The sequence below is a fragment of the Schistocerca nitens genome, chromosome 1 (assembly GCF_023898315.1).
Source record: "Schistocerca nitens isolate TAMUIC-IGC-003100 chromosome 1, iqSchNite1.1, whole genome shotgun sequence".
Lineage (NCBI taxonomy): Eukaryota > Metazoa > Arthropoda > Insecta > Orthoptera > Acrididae > Schistocerca > Schistocerca nitens.
This window is the reverse complement of record NC_064614.1, coordinates 515,573,930-515,598,884: the sequence shown is the minus strand read 5'-3', so window position 1 is coordinate 515,598,884 and position 24,955 is coordinate 515,573,930. Positions and strand designations below refer to the sequence as shown.

At 40.0% G+C, this 24,955-nt stretch overlaps 1 protein-coding gene across 1 annotated transcript in view; it reads left to right on the top strand.

Annotated features, from left to right (window-relative positions):
• LOC126258318 (otoferlin) overlaps positions 1 to 24,955 on the top strand; it is a 198,490-nt gene that overhangs the window by 27,132 nt on the left and 146,403 nt on the right. Inside the window, exon 5 of the mRNA XM_049955637.1 lies at positions 15,899 to 16,048. Within this exon, the coding sequence (XP_049811594.1) occupies positions 15,899 to 16,048 (150 nt within the window). The remainder of the gene's footprint in view (positions 1 to 15,898; positions 16,049 to 24,955) is intronic.

Below are 24,955 nucleotides of genomic sequence, written 5' to 3'. Positions count from 1 at the left end.
AAGAACGCTAGGAACTATTTATGGCAGAAAAAAGCAGATAAGCAGGTGTTAGCATCCCCTTAGACAATGAATGGACATAATTTTGCTACAATATGACGGGCGTAGAGGAACTGTGTGCCAAGTTTATATTGATTACTCTCACGCTCTGGATACGTATGTACTAAGTAAGTGGGTTAAGGATGGAAGAGACCCTCTGTGGTTTAATAATCATATTTGGAAAATTCTGAGGAAACAGAAATTGGTGCACTCTCGCTTCGAAAATGGAAGCGTAAATGTCGGCAGAAAAACTTAATAGAAATTCGTTCGTCCAAAAGAAGATCAATGCGTGACTCGTGCAGCTTCCACCATTTTACCTTTGCGAAAGATATTGCCGAGAAACGGAGAAATTTATGATCATACAGAAAGTCACTAATCGGTTAGAAGGCTTCTATCCAGTCACTTGACGATCAATCTTGGGGGGCATTAGAAGACAGCAAAAGGAAAGGTGACGTTCTGAATTTCGCTTTTAATAAATAATTCATGCAGGAGGGTAGTAGAAAGAAAACGCCGTTTGACTGTCGCATAGAGTCCCGAAATTAGCATCCCTGACGTAGAGAAGCAACTGAAGGAGGTGAAAGGAAATAAATCGTTAGATCCAAAAGGAATCCCAAGTCGGTTTTACGGGTAGTACTCTATGGCACTGGCACCTTCCTTACCTTGTATTTATTGTTAATCTCTCGTCCGTCGCAAAGGCCCAAGCTAAGAACGGAGCCGCATAATTACAGGCCAATACTCTTAACATTGGTTTTTCTGCAGAGTTATTGATCACATTGTGTGTTCGAATATAATAAATTTCCGTGAGACAGAAAAGTTTTTGTCCGCATATGAGCACTGATTTAGAAAGCGTCTCGCGTGCGAAATTGAGCTTGCCCTTTCTTTCATGATATCTTGAAACCTTGAATGAAGTGCAACATGCAGATTTAACAGTCATTGATTTTCGGAAAGCGTTCAATACGTTGCTCCACTGCAAACTGTTGACGAAGGACCGAGCAAACGGATTAGGTCCCCAGATAAGAGAATATCTCGGAGGCTTTCTAAATAACCCAGTACGTTTTCCTCGACGGCGAGTGTTCATCTGAGACAAGGCTCTATACATAAATGATCCGACGGACAGGGTGGGCAACAATCGGCAGCTGTTTGCTTATGATGCTGTGGTGTATGGGAAGATGTCGAAGTTGAGTGACTGTGGGATACAAGACGACTTAGACAAATTTCCAGTAGGTGTGATGAGTGGCAGCTTGCTCTAAATGTAGAGAAATGTAAGTTAATGGGGTTGAGTAGGAAGAAAAATCCTTTAACGTTCAAGTACAGCATTAGTAGCGTGCAACTTGACACAGTTACACCGATTAAATATCTAGGCGTGAAGGTGAAAAACGTTAGGAAATGGAATGAGCACCTTAGGTCTGTAGTAGGGAAGGCGAATTCTCGACTTTGTTTTATTGACAGAATTTCGGAAAACTGTAGCTCATCTTAAAAGGCGATGGCATATGTAACGCTGATGTGACCTATTGTTGAGCACTGCTGGAGTGGTTGGGATAACGACCAGGTCGAATTACAAGAAGACATCGACATAATTCAGAGCCGTGCTGCTAGATTTGTTATCGGTAAGTTCGATCAGCAAACAAGTATTAAGGAGATTCTTCGTGAACTCAAATGGGAATCCCTGGAGGGAAGGTGACGTTATTTTCGAGGAACACTATTGAGAAAATTTAGAGAACCGGCATCTGAAGCTGATAGCAGAATGGTTTTACGGCCGCCAACATAGATTTAGTGTAAGGACCACGAAGATAAGATGAGAGAAATTAGGGCTCGTACATAGGCTTTTAGACAATCGTTTTTCCGTCACTCTGTTTGCCTCACATTTGCACTCCATTCTTGTGTATATAAAGCATTTAAGGAGTTTTTCAGTGATATTATGTGGCATTCAAATATCTTTTTTTCCATTGCTTTAGAAAAAAAGAAACTGTGGGACTTCTTTCGGTGTAGAAAAACTCCGCTGGACGATAAGGAGAAACTTCTACAAGAAATACAGGTATTTAATTTTTTACTACGAAGAGACACAACTGTTCCTATCCGTAGAGTATTAAAACAAATTTTCTCTATCCCATCTACAAGTACGCTAATGATATTCTGAAAATGCAATATCTGTAACTCGTTTGGTATGGTCTAATGAAACAGTCACTATCAGAAGTGTTGTACTGAGCAGCCCTTACGTATATCGTACATGAAATATGACAGAGTATTATCTTATTTACATTCATTTCTTACATTACTTAGAATAAACGGTGAATATACCGTTATATTTTCGCTAGTGTGGCAAGACTTTCTGACATCCGTGAAAATGCTCGTGGTACACAACTGATACATAGTCGTCACATATTACAGATTTAGGTATTGTTTTAGAACAAAATATTATTAATAACTACGTTGCTTCGGTGCTGTCGTCGTTGGTACTGAAGTAGTTTATGTCTTTGAGCTCTGGGGTGTTTTTATGAAGGATCGTGTGAACGTGAAACATAACATTTGACTACACGAATACTTTGGCAGTGACTGCACGAATATTTTCGCAATCATGATAATATTTCATGGTGTAACAAATGTAGGAAAGGGCAAAGGAATGCATTTTACGAAACGCGGTCTATATAGTTCCTTCTAACGGCAAGATTAATAAACCTTAACTACAGTTCATTATGTAACAATAAAAGCTTAGTGCCTGAGAATATAAACTAATCGTCACATATTCCAGTCATGCATTCAGCAAGGGTCTGCAGCTTCAGACCTAAGGTTTCTCTTCGAAAAATATATTAGCTTGGATAGATGAATCAGACGAGTCAACGGACTGAAGATCACAGCATCAGCAACGACAATTTAAAAAAGTAAAGATTATTTTATTTGCAAATATTAGGAATAGAAGTAGTTGGTAAAGGTCTCATGTGTTTTCAGAGATTTTCAGAGATTAGATCTCTGTCGAAATGATACAAAAGTTGGTTTACCTGGACACTCTAGACAATTCTGATTTGCAGGATTGATTTTGAGTTCGTTTCTTCAGACCACTGTGAGTAACTATATGTGTTTGGCCACATGCAAAAAAATTCAAGCGTAAAGGTTTACACTGATTCGGCATGAGAAAGAAGCAAGTTATATAACTGTCCACAGAGACGATTTACATGCAAACCGTACGGACGTACACTTAGTGACAAAAGTCGTCGAATAGCGATGTGCATGTATACAGATGCGGTGGTATCACGTACACAAGGTATACAAGGGCAGTGCATTGGCGGAGGTGTAATTTGTACCAGGTGATTCATGTGAAAATGTTTCCAACGTGATGACGGCAGTTAAAGACTTTGAACGCGGAATCGTAGTTGTGACTAGATTCATGGGACATTCCATTTCGGAAATCGCTAGGGAATCAAATATTCTGAGATCCATAGCGTCAAGAGTGTACCGAGAATACCACGTTTCAGGAATTACCTCTCACCACGGAAAAAGCAGTGGCCGATGGCCTTCACTTACCGACCGAGAGCCGCAGCGGGTGAGTGAAGTTGTCAGTGCTAACAGAAAAATAACACTGCGTGAAATAACACCAGAACTCAATGTGGAACATAGGACTAACATTTCTCTTAGGACAGTGCAGCAAAATTTGGTGTTAGTGGGCTATGGCAGCAGACGACCGACGGGAGTACCTTTACTAACAGCATGAGATCTCTTGCAGCACCTCTCCTGCGCTCGAGAGCATATCCGTTGGACCCTAGATACTGGAAAACCGTGGCCTGGTCATATGACTTCCGATTTCAGTTGGTAAGACCTGATGGTAGGGTTCGAGTGTGGCGGAGACCCCATGGACCAAAGTTGTCACCAAGGCACTGTGGAAGCTGGTGGTGGCTCCATAATGATGCTGCGTGGTGTGTTTAAATGGAATGGACTGGGTCCTCTGGCCCAGGTGAGCCGATCATTGACTCAAAATGGTTATATTCGGCAACTTGGATATCATTTCAGCTATTTGTGGACTTCATGTTCCCAGACAACAACTTAATCTTTATGGATAACAAAGCGCCGTGCCACCGGGCCACAATTATTCGCGATTGGTTTCGAGAACATTCTGTACAATTCGAGTGAATCATGTGGCCACGCAGATCGCCCGACATGTATCACGTCGGACATTTATAAGGCGTAATCGTTAGGTCAGTTCGTGCAAAAAACCTGCACTGGCAACAATTTCGCAATTACGCACTGCTATAGAGGCAGTATGGCTCAATATTTTTGTAGGCAACTTACAACGACTTGCTGAGTCCATGCCATGTCGAGTTGCTGCAATACGCCGAGAAAAATGAGGTCCGACACGATATTAGAAAGTATACCATGACGTTTGTCACCTCAGTGTATAGTGTATAGGTATGGCAATTTCCATAATGGCAAAGACTAGAATATTTTAGAATCTGAACAGAGAGAATGAACCTTTGACTCCAACTGATAAAACTACAGTCTGAGACGCGTTGACGTCGCAGCACGTCTGACTTAGTGTGTCTGGTACCAATAACGCAGGCATGAGATCGTGCATTTATTGTTCCATAGGTTGTAACCTCCCCCTCACTTATCGACCTTCATGACAGTGAAACATTAAACCACGTGTACCTAATGGAAATTTGGGAAAAGCAATCGTCACCGAAGTTAATCTGTCGGTAAGGAGGGAGGGAAGGGTTACATCTAAATGAAGGGAAAAATGCAAATGAAATTGGTGAAAATTAATTATGAAAAAGGGTAAAGTTAGTAAAGAAAGTAAATGTGCGGCCGTTACGTTAACAGTTAACTAGCGGTAATTAGATATTTGAGATTTGGGGAAAATTACGGTCGCCAGTCCTATGGACAATTACTATAGTAACTGAAAAAGAAAGGTTATTGCACATATAATTAGCACTAAAAGCGTGGCAACTGAAGGTTGACACGTGTTGCGTGAAAACTGAATGTTTGTCAGAAGTAATAAATTTCGCTACACTCTGACTTAATTTAGCAAAAGAATTAATAAAACCGGAAAATTGAAAGTTAATTTAGTGACTGGAATTAATAGTGAACTTTGTTTCTGAAGCACTACGAAATTCAATAAAATAAGGTTAGTCTTGGGCTACCTCAACAATCATTTCAAAAGCTACTTGAATCTACGCAATTTAGAAATAAGAGATTTAACTTTGAACTTGAATTAAATGATTCTGAACAATTAACAATAGTAAAATTTAGTACGTACCAAGCTGAGCTGCAGTGACAGGTAAGCTAAAATATGGTAACAAAACTCGCACTCTTAATTTGTGCTTGTGTAATCTAAATATTGTAGCCAGCTATGAATACTTTAACTCAACTTTGAAATTAAAGCAGTGAAATGGAATGATATTACTTTAATGCTGGCTTTTGAATTTCAACGAGACTCAGGTTCATTCCGGAAAAAGAAGGGACCTTTCTTGGTAATGCACTTGGGACAATGAGCAACAAATGTTCATGCTAAGTTGCTGTAATTTTAGTTATGGAACAGTTTGAAAAGCTGAGATCTGCCATACAGTTCTAAAACTTTACGTGCTTCCAGTCTTCCTTGTTGGTTGATTGAAGGTTTGAAGCCGTCGATCGAGGAGGTGGCGACAGTCACTCATTGTCGGCCGTCGCTGTTGCAGAAGCTGGATGTTGGCGCGCCTTGTTCTCGACACGGTCTCCGGCCGAAACGGGCTCTTGATGTGTGCCAGCTAACGCTTCCCGTCCGCGACACCATGTCAGAAAGTAACATAGCAAGTCGAGCGCAATTACATGCTGCCAAACCCTGAAAGCGCGGCAACTCGCGGGAGCATCGCTCAACACGCCTGCTCCACTGCCCTACTCCAGCCAGACTCTCTCTACTCGGCTCCACGAGGCAGAATTAACCCTATCAAAGATCCTAAACACTTTGGTTCTCCACACGACCTATCGATGTAATCGTTCGATAGCATAGTTTTCCCTAGGCAAGACCCAGCGTAAAAATACAAGTAATATTTGCAAAACAAACCAATTATACATCGACATAAATGCATAAATATATATATATACAAATAGTAAAACAATTACAATATATAAAGACACAGAAATATCATATCTTCAGGAAACAAATATAGGAAAAGAATTTATAGTACAATAGATGGAAATAGGAGGATATGCATTTCCGGCGTTACACGTGCCCCACATGTTCGTGTAACCTAAACAGACTCAGAAAATGTCCCAAAAAGAAAAAAATAAACAGCGGAAATGCATATGCTCAAAATATCAAGAAAATTTAGCATTAGGCTAATTAACCATAAACCAATTTTTAGACAATAGTAATTGAGTGGAGACCTTCCTAACTTTATTACGCTCTGTCATCTTACACAAAAGAAAACAGATTGAGAATATATCAAAATTCATAGAAAACATAGAAAATGGTTTAGCCATTCTAAAATCATCAAAATGCCTAACAGTATCAAGAAATGGAATACCATATACAAAATTAATCAGAGTACATGGTCATAAAAACAGGTAGATCAAAATACGCAAATTAATAATTAATGACATAGAATACACATTTTTATATAACCTTTTCATAGTTAATTTTCTTGTCATGAGAGCCCACTTAACGCCAAACATAAAAATAATACACAGCAGATCGAAAAAAATATGAGAGCCCACTTAACGCTAAACAAGAAAATAATATACAGCAGATCGAAAAAAAACATGCATATTGACAACAGAATTCTTTCACATCAGCTGTCCGCGAAGAAAAACGACTCCGCCTTCCGTACCCGCAAGTACAAAGAATGCCGACAGCGGCACAAGAGCCGACAGCAGCTCCGCTACGCCAGTACTGTTGCGCCCGCCTGTGCGGCACGCTTGGTCTCACTCGCCTGTATAACGGCATTTCCAGAACGTCCGTTTCACTGAATTCTTTCGGAAAAACTCACTCCCGAGTAATCTCAAGGAGTCTATTAGCACTATACTGATAACTCAACACTGTCCATCATCACACGCATGTACTAGCCTGAAACTTAAAACAGCGTCTAAGTACATGGGCAATGACTAGCAAATCACATATTCATGAAATCTTACAGCTACTTACAAAATCATATTTACATTCCTTAATCTACTGTGACTCAGCTGAAAACTTAAACTAGCAGCTTGGATTTTTCAATTGATTAGTAATCAGTTACTCTTAAATTATTTAGTCAAAATCACTTATTAATTACAACTTCTTTAATGTCCTCTTGGTCAGGCAAAAGCATGACAATCTAGGAAATCGTTAAATCTTACACTCTATATTTGCATACTGTACAAATTACCCATTCTGTGGTATTAATCAATCCTTGGTAGGTACAATTTCAATTCTACAATGTTCTGTATACCTAATAGTTTTCCAGAACTTGGATACTCTAAGCAATAAGCATTTGTGTGAGGTATACCAATGACTTTATATGGTCCTTTATAAACAAACTTAAATTTAGAGATTTCATTGTCTATCTCGCTCAATTTCTCATGAGCTTTTAGTAGTACTAAGTCTCCAATTGCAAACTTAGCAAAAAGCGCTTTAGCGTCATGACGACGTATGCGAGCATCGTCTTTTAGCTTCATTACTTCTCGCAAACGATCTTTTTTCACACCAAAACTAATGTCAATCCGTGGAGGGAATTTGATTATTTCTTCCACTAAACTTTTACTTATGTCATCCAACAGGATTTCCTCTGGAGAAAATCCCGTGGATTCATATCTCAAGGTATTCATAATTCTCTCAAATACTGCTACATATTTGCCCCATGCCCTATTGTTGTGATGGCAATAGGTACGGCAAAGTCGGCCTAGCTCGCGCATATACCTCTCAGCGGGATTTCCAGCCGGCCAGTAAGCTGAAATATGGATCACTTCGTCCCCATTACTTGCCATGCCTTCATTCCACAACTTAGAAGTAAATTGTGCCCCATTGTCTGATAGAATCGCCTTGGGCTTACCAATATGAACAAAATAATCGTTCACAAGCTTGCTATAGACCGCTTTGGCTGTAGCTTTCCTAATCGGGTATAGTTTGATGAACTTGGAAAAAGCTTCTAGCACTACTAAAATGTAGGCAAAGTTTCCTGATGACTTGGGCAAAGGTCCGTACAAGTCCACGCATAGTAATTCAAAGGTGTCGTTAGGCCTTATACTTTGCATAGGACCACGACTCGTACAGTTGGTAACCTTCACCTTTTGACACAAATCGCAAGTTTTCACTCTGTCAGTAACGCGTTTTAACATGTTAAAATGTACTATTTCACTCAGCTTTTCCGTATATTTTTTTTTGGTCCACAGTGACCATACGCCAAATGGTAGTAGTCTATTACTTCCGTGACGTATTTGGTGGGCCAGCATACCCGCCAAATATTACTATCTTCACCCTTACGTATGTACAAGATATGATCGTATATCTTGTAATACTTCCTTAATTTCTCTCCTTCTGGACTGCTTTCGTCGTATCGGGTTTGCACCATATTTAAACAACTGTCCTCGTTCTGATGACGACGTAGATTCTTACAGATGTTCACTATTAATTTACGTCCCTCAACTTCTTTAAAATAGTATAATTTGACCACTCCATCGGCCCATTTTCAATACATCTTGATTAGACTCGGGCAACCGCGACAGCGCATCTGCTACGCAATTGTGGGTCCCTTTTACGTAACAGATGTCATAGTTAAATTGCTGTAAATACAGCGACCACCTAGTCAATCTTTCGTGAAGTAGTTTACAATCCTTCAGATAAGTGAGCGCCTTATGGTCCGTACGAATAATCACCTTACGGTCCCATAGGTAACCCTTGAACTTCTTGAATCCCCACACGATAGTGAGACACTCTTTCTCAGAAATCGTGTAGTTTCGCTCACTTTTTGATAAAGTTCGACTCGCGAACGCTATCGTCCGGTGTTCCTTATCCTCTCCTTTACCAACTTCTTGGAACAGTTCTATTCCCACCCCGGAATTCGACGAATCCGTTCCCAGATGGAAGGGTAGCGATAAATCAGGATGAAATAGTATGTTAGAGCTTAGCAACTCATCTTTTAATCTCTCGAAAGCGGCCTGACACCCGTCAGTCCACACAAACGGAACATTTTTGCGTAAGAGGTTATTCAAATTTTCATCATTAAACACTTGTCCTTTTACAAATTTACTGTAAAATCCTGTGAGCCCTAGAAAACTTTTTAACTGTTTCCTAGACTTGGGTGGAGGACAATTCCTTATTGCCTCTAGTTTCTCTGGGTCTTTCGTAATACCAGCAGTGGTAATTACATGCCCTAAAAATTTCAGTTCCTGCTTCACAAATTCACATTTCTTTAGCTTTAGAGTCATTCCGCCACGGCGCAATGCTCTAAAAACTTCATCTAACAGGTCGCAATGGTCATGCCAAGTGGCATTGGCCAACAATAGGTCGTCAACATATACAGTTAATCTTGAACTCAAAACCGGGCCGAGCACTTTATCTAGGGCCCTGATGAATACGGACACAGATATATTAAGTCCAAACAGCAGTACTCTATACTGATAACACCTGCCCGCAAACAAGAAGGCGGTGTATGGCCTAGATTCTTCTTCAAGTTCTATTTGCCAGTAACTAGCCGTCAGATCGAGGCTAGTCATGAACTTAACGTCATGAAAACGTTGCAAAATCTCCTCCATACTCTCTGGTCTGTCTGTCTCGCGTTGAACGGCCCTATTCAAGTGCGTGCGTTAATCACAATACGCACACTACCATCCCGTTTTGCTACAATGACCAAACCGTTATTGTATGGACTCGTACTTCTTTCAATCACTCCCCATCCGATCATCTTCTCTATCTCCCGTTGCACTGCTTCCTTTTTGGACAGCGGTATAGCATACGGTCTCACGAAGAATGGTTCATGCGGAATTACATGCAACTTGCATTTATATCCTTCCACAAGTCCCGGTTTGTCTGAAAACACACTCTTATTCCTCATTATTACTTCATACAGGCCTCATCTTTGTTCGTGTGTTACGTTTGACACACCGTCTACAATACTTCCCACTTCACCTTCTACACTCTTGTCAATGCCAAGATTCCTCACGTTACAGTAGTTCAAATTCGTACCTACGTCAATGGCATCCGGCCAGTTAACAATGTGTATAGGCTGGTATTGCCTATGCACACCGTCTCCTGCCTCGTCAAAACTAACTATTATTGTTTTATCTTGTGATGTACATGTCAAAGTTTTGCTTTCGCAATTAATCACTGCACGGTACTTTAATAGCCAATCTAACCCGATAATTACTTCCGTAGTTAAGTCTGGCACGACAACAAACTCTTGTTCCAATCGTGCCCCACATATCTCGAAGTTGACAAAAGTCTGTGACCGGTTTACTGGCCTTCCCAGTAGCACCGATAATTTTCACTTCTGTTACTGGCATAACTACGATGCCAGGTCTGTCTTTCAGTAACTCAAATATTTTGCCAGATACAGCACTCAGTTCTGCACCGGTGTCAATCAACACGTTTAGTTGTAGGCCGTGCATATTAATAGACACTACTACCTGTCTACACTTGTCCTCGACTGTTTCTCTATTTTCCCACAGTAAATCCTCGTCTGTATCCAGGTCATTCCAGAAAAAACCATCCGTCTTTGATCCTAAATCCGGCTTATCTGGCGGCTTTTTCAGCCTCTGTTCACATACAGTTTTAATTTCAAAACGTTTGTCCTGAGGCTCAGTCTGTAGCTTCACCTCCAATACCGAAACCTTTTCCTGTAACTCGTCAACTAGTAAGTGTTGCTTTGCTATCACTTCACTAATTGACACCTTCGTTGATTCCTCTTTGGCCAGATTGATCTCATCTGCCAGTCTACCTGGAGGAATGTGCCCAGTAGTATCTGCAATTACTTCCTCTGGATCTGCGCAACCCACACTGCTATCGTTCGACCGCATAACAGCTCTAACCTCATACACGCTGTAATCTACGTGCTTTTCTACCAATCGTGTCCGGCTATCACTAAAATTCTCGTAATCTTTCTCCTTAACACTTTCGCAATGTTTAAATTGGAGTTTTGCGTCGGATGGGTCGGCTACTTCTACCACTATAGCTCTCGGTAAAGTCTGCCGTTTAGGGCCAGAACTTTCCCTTACTACTTCAACATCTAACTCGTGCCGGACGAAACACGACGAATCTTGCTCGTGCTCCCCATTAACATCAACTATTTCTGGTAATGTCTGCCGGTTAGGGCCAGAACTTTCTATCACTTCACAAATACTATCTTCCTGCGGGACGAGACGTGGCAAATCCTGCCCGCGCTCCCCATAAACACTTCTCCCATACAGGCCCCTATAATCTCTTAGTTCGTCGTATAAGCGACCGAACTGCCTTAACCAGACCTCATCCCTCTCTGCATCCCCTCGCTCGATGACGGACGTGTTATCCAACATCTGATCTTCTCTCAACAATTGCGAATCATTCTTAAACTCAATATCCAGTTCCGCTGTGGGTGTTACAGCTGCCACTTTACAATCGATTTCCGAAACACTACTTAAATTGTTCTCACTGACAGTGAATGTATTTTCTGCTGCCGTGTCTACAGCTGATCTACTACTTGTGGGCGCACTCCTTTCTCCTAACACTGGCACACTCTCCCGCCGTTGATTATTCCATACGGAATTTTCATAACGACGACACCTGGGCTTTCTCCTGTTACTGGGCCGCCAAAATTTCTCCACGCCCGGTCGGCCCCTCACCGGCGCGGCTAATGGTTTCCCTGTCTCGTCCCAGCAGATACGCTCCCCGGATGCTGCTGAGGCGGCTGATCACACCCTCTGGCGTTATTACTATTCTGCGAAGCCCGTATCACGCTAGTATGATACTGGTTTTCGTCATTCCTGTTATTATTTGCATTGTACCGATTGTCATTACGGCCCGAACCACTACTGTTATTGCTGCCAAGATTGCGGTATGCGTTATTGCCATAGTTATGATTGTTGTGGTTGCTGTGGTACCCGTTGTTGTTACCACGGCCTCTACCAGTATCGCGATTATTGCGCCAATTGTCCTCGTCCTCAACTCTTTCCAGGAAATCATTGATTGTCCTGTAATTGCTTCCTATGTAGCGTTTTGTATAATCTGGAAGCTTCCCGTAGAGTTCCAAGACTATTTCGGATTCCGTGCGGCGATCACGCAAATATTCCAACTTGCGGATCCAGCCCTCACAAAACTCCTTCATCGAGCCGCGCGAATTCGCATCGAAAGGCCTCGATACGACAAATTCGCGCCAAACACTTTGTTGTTTTTGCTCTGACCAGTATTCAGCCAGAAACAAATTTTTAAAGTCGTCAAAAGTCAGGTTCGTGATGTTGAGGTTTAAGCCCCAACGCTTGGCATCACCAGCCCACACGTCAATAACTGCATTAATTTTTCTCTCATTAGTCCATGATCTGGGTAAAACTCATTCACAATTTTTAATGAAATCCGTCGCGTGTATACCGCCTTTTTTCAAGGGGTCGAACCGCTCCTCTTTCGTCAACAATTCCGAACTATGTGCACAGATTGGCACATAGCTCTGTTTTTCGTCAAGTTTCTTTTCTAATTCCGAACCTCTCGTAATTATATCTTCTTTGATTTTATCAACTTTTGTGTTAACAACTCCAACATTGTTGTTAACAACATTAATAGCTTTGTTCTGATTGTCTAGCTTCTGTTAAATTTTTTCAGACTGAGTTTCTTGCTTGGCAGACTGAGCTTCTTGCTTGGCAGCCTGAGCTTTAATTTCTGCCGATTGAGTTTCTATCTTGCTACACTGAGCCTTGATTTGGTTAATCAAAACATTCAATAAATCAGCTAAATTCCCGGAAACCATCGGTTTTACTTCCGTAGCGGGTGCCTCTTTAATTGTCCCTCCGTATTCGTCATCAAGGGGTTCAGATTTGATTTTCACTTCCGATTCCGAAACATTTTCTAAAGTTTGGAATTCCATTTCTTCTCTTTGTTGCGTTTCGGCGGTCACGTCTTTCATGCTAGCCGCCTGCCCCTGAACAATGGGTTCCGCGGTGTGCGTTTCCCACTGTTCGACTGATTGTTCCGTATCCAAGTCTACCAAATTTTGGTAATTGTTGCCTTCACTCATTTTAATAATTTTGAATATAAATAACAAATCTCAAATCTAATTAGGATTCCTCCCACTACTTAATCTCGCTGACGTAACTATCTGTTCGTAACCAATACTTTGTTACGACATTTGCACCAAACAAAATTCGTGTCCAGAACAACCTCAAATCTGAAGATTTGTCCTGTCACCAGGTCGCCACGTGTAACCTCCCCCTCACTTATCGACCTTAATGACAGTGAAAAATTAAACCGCGTGTACCTAATGGAAATTTGGGAAAAGCAATCGTCACCGAAGTTAATCTGTCGGTAAGGAGGGAGGAAAGGGTTACATCTAAATGAAAGGAAAAATGCAAATGAAATTGGTGAAAATTAATTATGAAAAAGAGTAAAGTTAGTAAAGAAAGTAAATGTGCGGCCGTTACGTTAACAATTAACTAGCGGTAATTAGATATTTGAGATTTGGGGAAAATTACGGTCGCCAGTCCTATGGAAAATTACTATAGTAACTGAAAAAGAAAGGTTATTGCACATATAATTAGCACTAAAAGCGTGGCAACTGAAGGTTGACACGTGTTGCGTGAAAACTGAATGTTTGTCAGAAGTAATAAATTTCGCTACACTCTGACTTAATTTAGCAAAAGAATTAATAAAACCGGAAAATTGAAAGTTAATTTAGTGACTGGAATTAATAGTGAACTTTGTTTCTGAAGCACTACGAAATTCAATAAAATAAGGTTAGTCTTGGGCTACCTCAACAATCATTTCAAAAGCTACTTGAATCTACGCAATTTAGAAATAAGAGATTTAACTTTGAACTTGAATTAAATGATCCATGCTGAGGCGGGATTCGAACCTGCGACCGTAACTTTCACGCGGTTCCAGACTGTAGCGCCTAGAGCCGCTCGGCCACCCCGGCCGGCACCTAATAAAAGCTTCACTATCTCATGGCAATGCTTTCTCACAGTTTAGACAAGAAATTTCTTCGTTGCTTCCTTAAGTACTTCGCAACAGATAATCGAAGAAATTGGCATCGCAATACAACAGTGACAACATATTAATTGTAATTATTGTTAGTAACAGTGCTCAGACGCAAAGCATTGGCAGTCTGAAGTCTTCCAACTGGTACTAGTTCAGAAGCAAGAAATCCAGTGATCAAGTGATTTGCAAACAGCGTTGGGGGGGGGGGGGGGCATAAGTATGATACACACATTTGAATTTGGTTGATTTTAAATATGGGTGTAGGGTATGGGTGAAGAAAGTGTCGTTACAGAGGGGTTCGGTGCAGAGGAATCGTGTTTTGTAACAAATATCTACCCTCAATACGGATAATTAGCTTTCTTTCTTAAGAAGGAATTGTAGGAAGCACTCGTAATGCACTCAGAATGTCTTCCCATTTTAGAAAAACAAAAAAAAAAAAAAAGAAACTAAATATTAATCGTTCGTTGTTTTAAAAATAAGAGTTCCAAGAAAATTATTTTTCTTTTTAAATTTTAGTTAGGTGCTAATATTGACGGCGGTGGTGGTGAGGAAGTGGGTTGTACTAGCTAATATCTGACTGCACACAAAAGGACTTGGAACCGCTGGACCATAGGGGTGGCTGAAATGCCGAAGAAGCAGAACTGATAGACATTGGGGAAAAACTTTATATTTTTCAAAATTCGACAGAGAAAAAGAACTTGAAAACATTTTCTATACACCATAGATAATGAAAATAATGTCAGATAGCTAAGAAAAATGTGCAAGGATTAGCTGAAGGAAGTGTACTACTAAAAGAGATTAATGTAGTGTAAAATATGCAAACGTACAAATTCTTACAGATTCAGTTCCACTGCATGTACAGTTCCATGAAAGCACTCATTTAATCATCTAGTAAATATTCACCTAAACGAATTTCGGAAGGATTAGAAAAAAAGAACATTATAGTACTATATTCATAGAAGCTGCATGACCGATTTGTCTCTGTTTTCCGATCCTCGCTTACTGTTCAGATCAAAACCCTCTACGTTGTAAAATTATGTAGTATTAATCTTGGTAATACAATGAGAATCTACGTTCGAAGTACCTGGAACAACCAAGTACAACGCTTCCGTTTCTTTTGACCACTTACATGCCAAAAACTGAGGAGAAATTATAGAAGAAAAATAAACTGACATGATTAGCGGTCGATTGTTCATCGTTACTCTATTGTCAAGTAGAAGAAGCTAAGATCTGGAAGTCTGTCACTTTTAAGAAACTCCGCAACAGAGTGTAGTTATCAGAATCCGGAAAATTAAATCACGTTATCACTTCTTCATTTTCTCCGTGAGTGGCACATTTTCTATTGTAACTGTGATTGACACTACATTGTTGGTATTATTTCAGACAAGGAGTGTTTCTTACTGCACAAACCATTTCAAACTAAATATATTTATGTTCTGGTACTTTTTACAATTTTTGCCTTAGTTTGTTGCTTTTTGACTATCTGTCACACAAGCATTCTCCAGTTACTAAATTTTCTCTACATTCCTACGTCACTTTAAAACAAAATCTTAAATATATTTTATAGTAGAGTACAGTGAATATTTTTAGCAAACTTCTTGCGAATTTCCATTCGCACTACATTTATAATTGGAAACTCAGCTGAAGAAAACACGTTACAGACACAAAATTATTATAATTCTCTGTTTCCACGTCAGGTCTAGGGGATGTACAAAACTCACTTTTGACTGTGTGGAAACCTCGTGTTCGGATTTACTAATGCCGTAGGAGCCACAGAAAGACGAACCTGAGCGTAATAAGAAGGGTCGCTTCGGAATGGGACTGGCGTGGCGTCGTAAGCACGCAGCTCCCGCCATTGCCGAAGAAGAAATCGAAGCCCCCGACTGGTGGACCAAGTACTACGCCTCACTGCCGCAGGTCAGTCTTTGTTCTAGGCCCAGATGGCGTGGCTCGTTCGGTGGTAACATTTAATTTGTTTCTCTTAAATAGATTTAAACTAAGTGGATCGCGTAACTGTATGAAACTAACAAGGGAACCTCCCCATCGCACCCCCGTCAGATTTAGTTATAAGTTGGCACAGTGGATAGGCCTTGAAAAACTGAACACAGATCAATCGAGAAAACAGGAAGAAGTTGTGTGGAACTATGAAAAAATAAGCAAAATATACAAACTGAGTAGTCCATGTGCAAGATAGGCAACATCAAGGAGTGTGTGAACTCAGGAGCGCTGTGGTCCCGTGGTTAGCGTGAGCAGCTGCGGAACGAGAGCTCCTTGGTTCAAGTCTTCCCTCGAGCGAAAATTTTACTTTCTTTATTTTCGCAAAGTTATGATCTGTCCGTTCGTTCATTGACGTCTCTGTTCACTGTAATAAGTTTAGTGTCTGTGTTTTGCGACCGCACCGCAAAACCGTGCGATTAGTAGACGAAAGGACGTGCCTCTCCAATGGGAACAGAAAACATTTGATCGCAAGGTCATAGGTCAACCGTTTCCTCCACAGGAAAACACGTCTGATATATTCTATACGACACTGGTGACGGCATGTGCGTCACGTGACAGGAATATGTTGTCGACGCACCTAACTTGTACACTTGGCGAATGGGTAAAAAGATTCTTCTACCTTGCCCGATTTAGGTTTTCTTGTGGATGTGATAATCACTCAAAAAAAAGTGATGAAAACATAAGAGTTTGTCACATAAACTGAAAATAAAAAATTAATCTTTTCACTCGAGGGAAGACTTGAACCAAGGACCTCTCGTTCCGCAGCTGCTCACGCTAACCACGGGACCACGGCGCTCCTGAGTTCACATTATCCTTGATGTTGCTTATGTTTCACATAGACTACTCAGTTTGTATATTTTGCTTATTTTTTCATAGTTCCAGACAACTTCTTCCTGTTTTCTTGATTGATCTGTGTTCAGTTTTTCAAGGCCTATCCACTGTGCCATCTTATAACTAAATCTGAGGGGGGTGCGATGGGGAGGTTCCCTTGTAAGTACAAAAGCCATTCACTGCAGAAACAGAGTTCATGTGCATTAGGATTAGAAAATTCTCAGGAGGTTTAACGGTTTTTCAAGCTGGCCAGGAAAAAGAGTGTAATTTCCCTCCGCAGCAACAGTTGCAGGGCACTCTTGCAGCCACGACCAATGCAAACTTCCATAGAACAATTTCGAAAAAATCTTCACTCCTTTCTCTTTGGCTTCCTCGCACACACCTCATCAAAATGCAGAAAATGACCTGTGCAACACTCTGGTGCGCAAAGGCCCTCTCCCTTCTGCACAATTTAATCACCACAGTATTTTGTATTTTATCCGCACGTGGACGGCACCTGATGGCTTCGTAAGACTACAGTCAATTTTAAACGGCTGAGTCAGTTTAGTAGACCCTGGAGAACACCGCCATTTGATGAACTAGGTGTGACCGACTTTAATGTTTAAACCAAAATTCTGCAGTTCGAAAAAGAAAAAAAAATCGTTTCCTACTCTAGAAAAAAGAAGAAAAGAGTGAAATTTTAAAATCGAAAAAGGAATTTCCATCTTCTGGAATTCTGTAGAGTGCAACAAAGCAGTAATACAGTTACGAATTTTGTTATTGTTTCGCCATGGCTATACAAGAAAGTATCGAACTAGGCTATTAAGTGAGTTCTTTAGGCCAATTTTAGCGTGATTTTGGGAGGAGCCCCACATTCATCTAGCTCAATGGTGGATCTGTATTATACTTTATGAAAGCGATCTTAGAATGTAGCTTTCGCAATACAAAATGATCAACTGTAATTTTGCCAGTCAAGATAAAGAAATTGTAGGCATAACATTAAGCCAGTGAATCCGTTAACATGTTCCGATGTATAGTTTTGCATGCAAAGTATTATGGATGGCATCAAAGTTGTATAAACAATTATTTACAGTTTACTTCTTGTTTCTCCAGAGTGTTAATGAAATATTTTTTGTTGCTTATTTTTTTGTACTCAGTTTGCTTTTTCTGACTATCTTTCAATTAACAACATTTCTGACATATGAAATATATTTTGTGTTTACTTGATCTATTCCTAACTTGCAAACAATATACCATCCACACACATTAAAAAAACATTAACAAAAACTGTTAATGTCGTTCTTAATGATTGAGGATGGTCTGTTGTTTGACAGAAACTTGTAGTTTTAACAAAGGAGAAACATCTTGATTGTTTCAAAAGTATGAGATAACTGTATATCACTGCCTGTTCAAAATAATGTGAAATGTGCTTATCTTTTAAGTATCCAAGTAAATTATCTTCAAAAATATTTTTAATACACATTTATGGATCTTTTAAGATAGTGTACGTCTTCTCAAACATAACTCTACTTGCACTAAATGTCTCCTATTTTATCGAAACAATCATGTTGAGAACATGAAAATTTTAGAACAATCATATTATTGATTGGAAGTTCCTATTATCAGTTTTTTCCGCCTTTTAAAATTAAATTTGGGCGTTTTGAACTCCGCCTTCGATAACACAATGTCTCTCTTTTTTTCTATTTACCTAGGTATATCTCGACAACTGAGTGCCTTCTTCTGTGGGTCTCGATTTACTTCTGTAAAAATATCATACAAAACTAATGGTTGTTTTTCTGTTTAAGTCTAAAACTTTTAAGATGTGCGTATTTCATTTTGTTTAGAATGGTCATCTGAAATTACACTAACTGTGAAAACGGATTTATACAGGAAGGCTTGCATATACTCCTTCTTATGATTTTACAAGACGTCGCTGTATTCGAATAATTTGCATGAAGAGTTATTAACTTTGAAAACACTTTTCCCGAGAGTAGTAGTGGTGCATGTCCTATACCTACGTTTTACATCCTCCCTGTTTTGTTGTAATTACATATACTTATTTCTCACTCGTTTCTTCTTTTGTTCTTGTTCAGCGTGACGCTAATTTTTAATGACTGGCGCAAGATTTCATGGTGCGTCGCCAGGGGAGAAACATACCGAAGAAGCAAGGCCTAGAAATATCACACCATACAAACAACACTGTACAGCAAGATCTCAACACCAAGAACAGACAGATTCAACGTAGTTGGAATCAGTCAGCTAACCTGCAGTCCGTGCAAATCTGTCTACATATGTCAAACATGCACGATCTTTAGAACTGGGTATTCTGAGTACATCAGAGCCATAAAAGATGGCGGTAAGCGCTTCACTTTTGCAGATAACCTCTAGAGGAAAACCAACACCAAATCAATACAAAAGCTGATCTCAACATTGTCTCTACCAGAAGACAGCTACCACACACGAAAAGAACATAGACATGGAAAGAGTATTCTGAACGAATACACAATACTATGTAACAAAGCACTATTTGCAACACAACTAATTATATAAGAACACTCTCTTAAAGAAAATGTGGTACATCAAACATCCTCGTTTATCCAAAAACAACAGGTTCTCAACTCACTCCTCCCCCCATCTCTCTCTCTCCCTCTCTCTCTCTCTCTCTCTCTCTCTCACACACACACACACACACACACACACACACACACACACAATCAATCAAATTAGTTTCTCCCTAGCAGACGCATCACGAAAACCTGCACCAAAAATTCAAAATTAACGCCCCACTGGACAAAACGAGAAACAAGTGGAGTGAGCGTCGATAGTAATATAATCGTCTACCGATTAATATGGCGACATAATCTTAAAGCTACCTGCTTCTTTTAATTTTTGATTCTACCAATTTTCACCTGTTCTATATTGCATACTGTCTTAATATTGTTGCTTGACATGGCATTTCTCTTTAAAAATATTCTCAATTTTTAGCTTATTAAGTACTGTCTTGAACTCAGATATAGTTGGTTCTGTATCCTGAATAATACTAATAATTAAAGTAAACAACTGCTCACTGTCGTCGGAGATACCTTCAATATTGGTTTTTTAAGACTGTATTTCTTATTAGACCTGTCTTATCAATGATTGGTTTTAGCAGGAGGCTGTGCTAGTCTCCAACTTTGTGGTAGGAATTAAAGAACCTCACTGATTGCCAGAAATTCATTTCGAAAGAAATATCTCAGAAATATGTGATGAAAACATAATCAACCTCCATTTCATTGTTGTTTTCTGTTAAATATGCCAATAGATTTTTAAGATTGTTTATGATGAGGTTAAAATTTTCTGCAGATGCTCCGTACATATTTAAAATTAGAAAGGACTTGATATGAAATGCTACTATCATCACACATGCTTGCAAGTACTGTCCTGTTGCGAAATTTGTTAATATTTCTAGCTGCGCCCCGCTGTTAAACAATCATTTATATAGAATTTCGAATTTTGGTGGTAATTTCTCATTAGTTATGTGATCTAACCATCTAATCTTCAGCATTCTTCTGTTGCACCACATTTCGAAAGCTTCTATTCTCTTCTTGTCCAAACTATTTACCGTCCATGTTTCACTTCCATACATGGCTACACTCCATACAAATACATTCAGAAATGACTTCCTGACACTTAAATCTATACTCGATGTTAACAAATTTCTCTTCTTCAGAAACGCTTTCCTTGCCATTGCCAGTCTACATTTTATATCCTCTCTACTTCGACCATCATCAGTTATTTTGCTCCCCAAATAGCAAAACTCCTTTACTACTTTAAGTGTCTCATTTCCTAATCTAATACCCTCAACATCACCCGACTTAATTCGACTACATTCCATTATCCTCGTTTTGCTTTTGTTGATGTTCATCTTATATCCTCCCTTCAAGACACCATCCATTCCGTTCAACTGCTCTTCCAAGTCCTTTGCTGTCTCTGACAGAATTGCAATGTCATCGGCGAACCTCAAAGTTTTTATTTCTTCTCCATGGATTTTAATACCTACTCCAAATTTTTCTTTTGTTTCCTTTACTGCTTGCTCAATATACAGATTGAATAACATCGGGGAGAGGCTACAACCCTGTCTTACTCCCTTCCCAACCACTGCTTCCCTTTCATGCCCCTCGACTCTTATAACTGCCATCTGGTTTCTGTACAAATTGTAAATAGCCTTTCGCTCCCTGTATTTTACCCATGCCACCTTTAGAATTTGAAAGAGAGTATTCCAGTCAACATTGTCAAAAGCTTTCTCTAAGTCTACAAATGCTAGAAACGTAGGTTTGCCTTTCCTTAATCTTTCTTCTAAGATAAGTCGTAAGGTCAGTATTGCCTCACGTGTTCCAGGTAGGCTTTTTAAATTAAAATACAGAACGTAGGTACGTTTGAACATTTTATTTCGGTTGTTCCAATGTGATATATGTACGTTTGTGAACTTATCATTTCTGAGAACGAATGCTGTTACAGCGTGATTACCTATAAATACCACATTAATGCAATAAATGCTCAAAATGATGTCCGTCAACCTCAATGCATTTGGCAATACGTGTAACGACATTCCTCTCAACAGCGAGTAGTTCGCCTTCCGTAATGTTCGCACATGCATTGTCAATGCGCTGACGCATGTTGTCAGGCGTTGTCGGTGGATCACGATAGCAAATATCCTTCAACTTTCCCCACAGAAAGAAATCCGGGAACGTCAGATCCGGTGCACGTGCGGGCCATGGTATGGTGCTTCGACGACCAATCCACCTGTCATGAAATATGCTATTCAATACCGCTTCAACCGCACGCGAGCTGTGTGCCGGACATCCATCATGTTGGAAGTACATCGCCATTCTGTCATGCAGTGAAACGTCTTGTAGTAACATCGGTAGAACATTACGTAGGAAATCAGCATACATTGTACCATTTAGATTGCCATCGATAAAATGGGGGCCAATTATCCTTCCTTCCATAATGCCGCACCATACATTAACCCGCCAAGGTCGCTGATGTTCCACTTGTCGCAGCCATCGTGGATTTTCCGTTGCCCAATAGTCCATATTATGCCGGTTTAGGTTACCGCTGTTGGTGAATGACACTTCGTCGCTAAATAGAACGCGTGCAAAAAATCTTTCATCGTCCGGTAATTTCTCCTGTGCCCAGTGGCAGAACTGTACACGACGTTCAATGTCGTCGCCATGCAATTTCTGGTGCATAGAAATATGGTACAGGCGCAAACTATGTTGATGTAGCATTCTCAAGAACGACGTTTTTGAGATTACCGATTCTTGCGCAATTTGTCTGCTATTCATGTGCGGATTAGCCGCGACAGCAGCTAAAACACCTACTTGGGCATCATCATTTGTTGCAGGTCGTGGTTGACGTTTCACATGTGGCTGAACACTTTCTGTTTCCTTAAATAACATAACTATCCGGTGAACGGTCCGGACACCTAGATGATGTCGTCCAGGATACCGAACAGCATGTATAGCAGACGACCGTTGGGCAATTTGTTCACAATAGCCATACAACACGATATCGACCTTTTCTGCAATTGGTGAACGGTCCATTTTAACACGGGTAATGTATAACGAAGCAAATACCGTCCGCACTGGTGGAATGTTACGTGATACCATGTACTTACACGTCTGTGACTATTGCAGGGCCATCCATGACAAAGCGAAAAAAGTGGTCCAACTAAAACATTCATATTTCTTTACGTACTACACCAATATGTAATAAAAAATGTGGGTTCCTATTTAAAAAACCGCAGTTGATATCCGTTTGAGCTATGGCACCACCATCTAGGTGGCCAACCATAGCGCCATCTGGTTTCCCCCCTTCAAGCTAGACAAGTTTCGTTCTTTGTAGTTTTTTCGTTTGACGCTTATTGCGTGAGATATTTGGCCAGATCACGATCAGTGGACCGCCCTGTTTATTCATAGTGCTACACAAGGAGAGCCTGAAATCCCAATACAGCTCAAAAACTAGCGATGCCGTACAGCTTGTGTCATCTTGCTAGGAAAATATTACACAATACCGCTCGAAACTAGGAGCATATGTACTCAAACTCTACGCTTCACCTACAAGCTGGTGGTAAAAATGAAGGAGTGAAAGGTACTATCTTTATTTTTGGAGGGGATTGTGTTCAATATTGATGAGATGCTGGTGTTGGACAGAGAGTAGTTTATTAAATGTATTACCTGTAAGCATACAGCTGAGGACTGCATCTATCACTGCTTGATATCGGAGTTTGCCATGGATGCCTCCCCCTGCATTGCTCGGCAATCAGTCTGTAGGTCAGGTAATTTTAGCCAATACATGCTGCCACACCTGATGGAAAATGCTTCACTGTTCTAACTTCACATCGAAATTGTCGTGAAAAGAAAGACAGCACTTGTGATCAATGGGTAATAACGCAACACATGTACAGAGTAAAATCGTTATCCCAAAAAATTGCAACATTCTCCTTGATGTACCGCCAGTAACTAGAGATATTAGAAGCACTCCTACCTCCCCTCATACCTCCCCCTGCCTCCTCGCTCCCTCCCACCCACATACGGTGGGGACACAGGCTTTTTCAAACAGACAACTGCTACCACGCTCCACACGTTTCTCTGCGGCATACCACTATCCCCCTGCGATCGCTGGCTGCACCCAGACCGCCTTCAGGCAATGGTGCAAGCACTGGCCCTTTGCCAAGACAAAAGCATGTAACGCCAACCAAACAATGTAAGATAAACGATGTTTAACGTCAACACAACTCTTACAAGTAAGCATCTATTAAGAAGGAAAAAAGAATTACGACCACAATAGATGTCCACATTCCACAAAAATAAGTGCAGTCAGTTTTCTTTTAGTTTTATGAGCAGAATCGGTAAGGTTTTTACGTTTGACTGCAGGATACAATTCGCAGGCATTGCTGGTAACTCAATGTATAATAATAAGTAAAACTAATGCGGGAAGTGTGATTGAGGGTACTTACGTTTCCGACTTGAAAAGACATGAACAATCCCTTAGTTTCCTAAGAGACATAACAGCAGTCTCCTGACTTCATTCAGGGGGAGATATACACTGACGATGCCTTCCTAGGACACCAGAATAGTGTAGAATGAGGTAGTTTTATCGTTTTAAAGTTTGTCACCATAGTGACTGGGGTGGGAAACTTGCAGGGTGGTTGTATGACTGATGTTGGACAAATATATCCTGCATTAGGGTATTACGAGCGTTGTATTCTTCACGAATAATACTTCTGAAACAATATGGATTTAAGGCGAGACGGTGGCAGTCTTGCAGTGATATTTTTGTAAATCCATATCTTTGTCATTTTTTGTTCAATCTCATTGAAATTTTGCACACTTATGTATAGAGATCTAATATGATTTTTTTTTTCAAATTCAGAATTTTTAATAACAATATAATGCAGTGAGATAATTTTGAATTTTTTATTGCATTATTATTTTAAGGTACACTTTTTCATATTCTCAAGGCAAATTCGTCAAATTTTTTTAATGGTAAAATAATCTACACTAATAGGTGTACAATTAAGTGCAGTAAATTTTTGGTAAATTAATGCTATTATTTTCTGTGAGATTTTGGATTCGAACATTTTTTACAAGCAAACTTTTCAATATATTATCAACCACAAAACTGTATATAATATCTCTATTAAAATTTTGTTCCACTTAAATATTGCTTCAAAGTAAAAGAATAGGTGTGCCAAATTGTATTGCAATCCTTCCAGTAGTTTCTGATATATGTGTTCCTGAAAGCAGAAAACCTTAAGTTGCAGAAAAATCATTTTAAAGTTTGGATGAAATGTAAAAAAAAAAAAAAAATCTATCATACCTTAGCTAAAACTGCCCATATCGATATTCCATTTCTTCCTCATCATCCACTACAGCTCTTTTAGCTTCTCTGCTCCCTTGCCTAGAAATTTTTTGTATGTTCTGGACTGAAGTCTCTGCCTTCGCAATACTTTGCTTATCGATGATCTGCAGT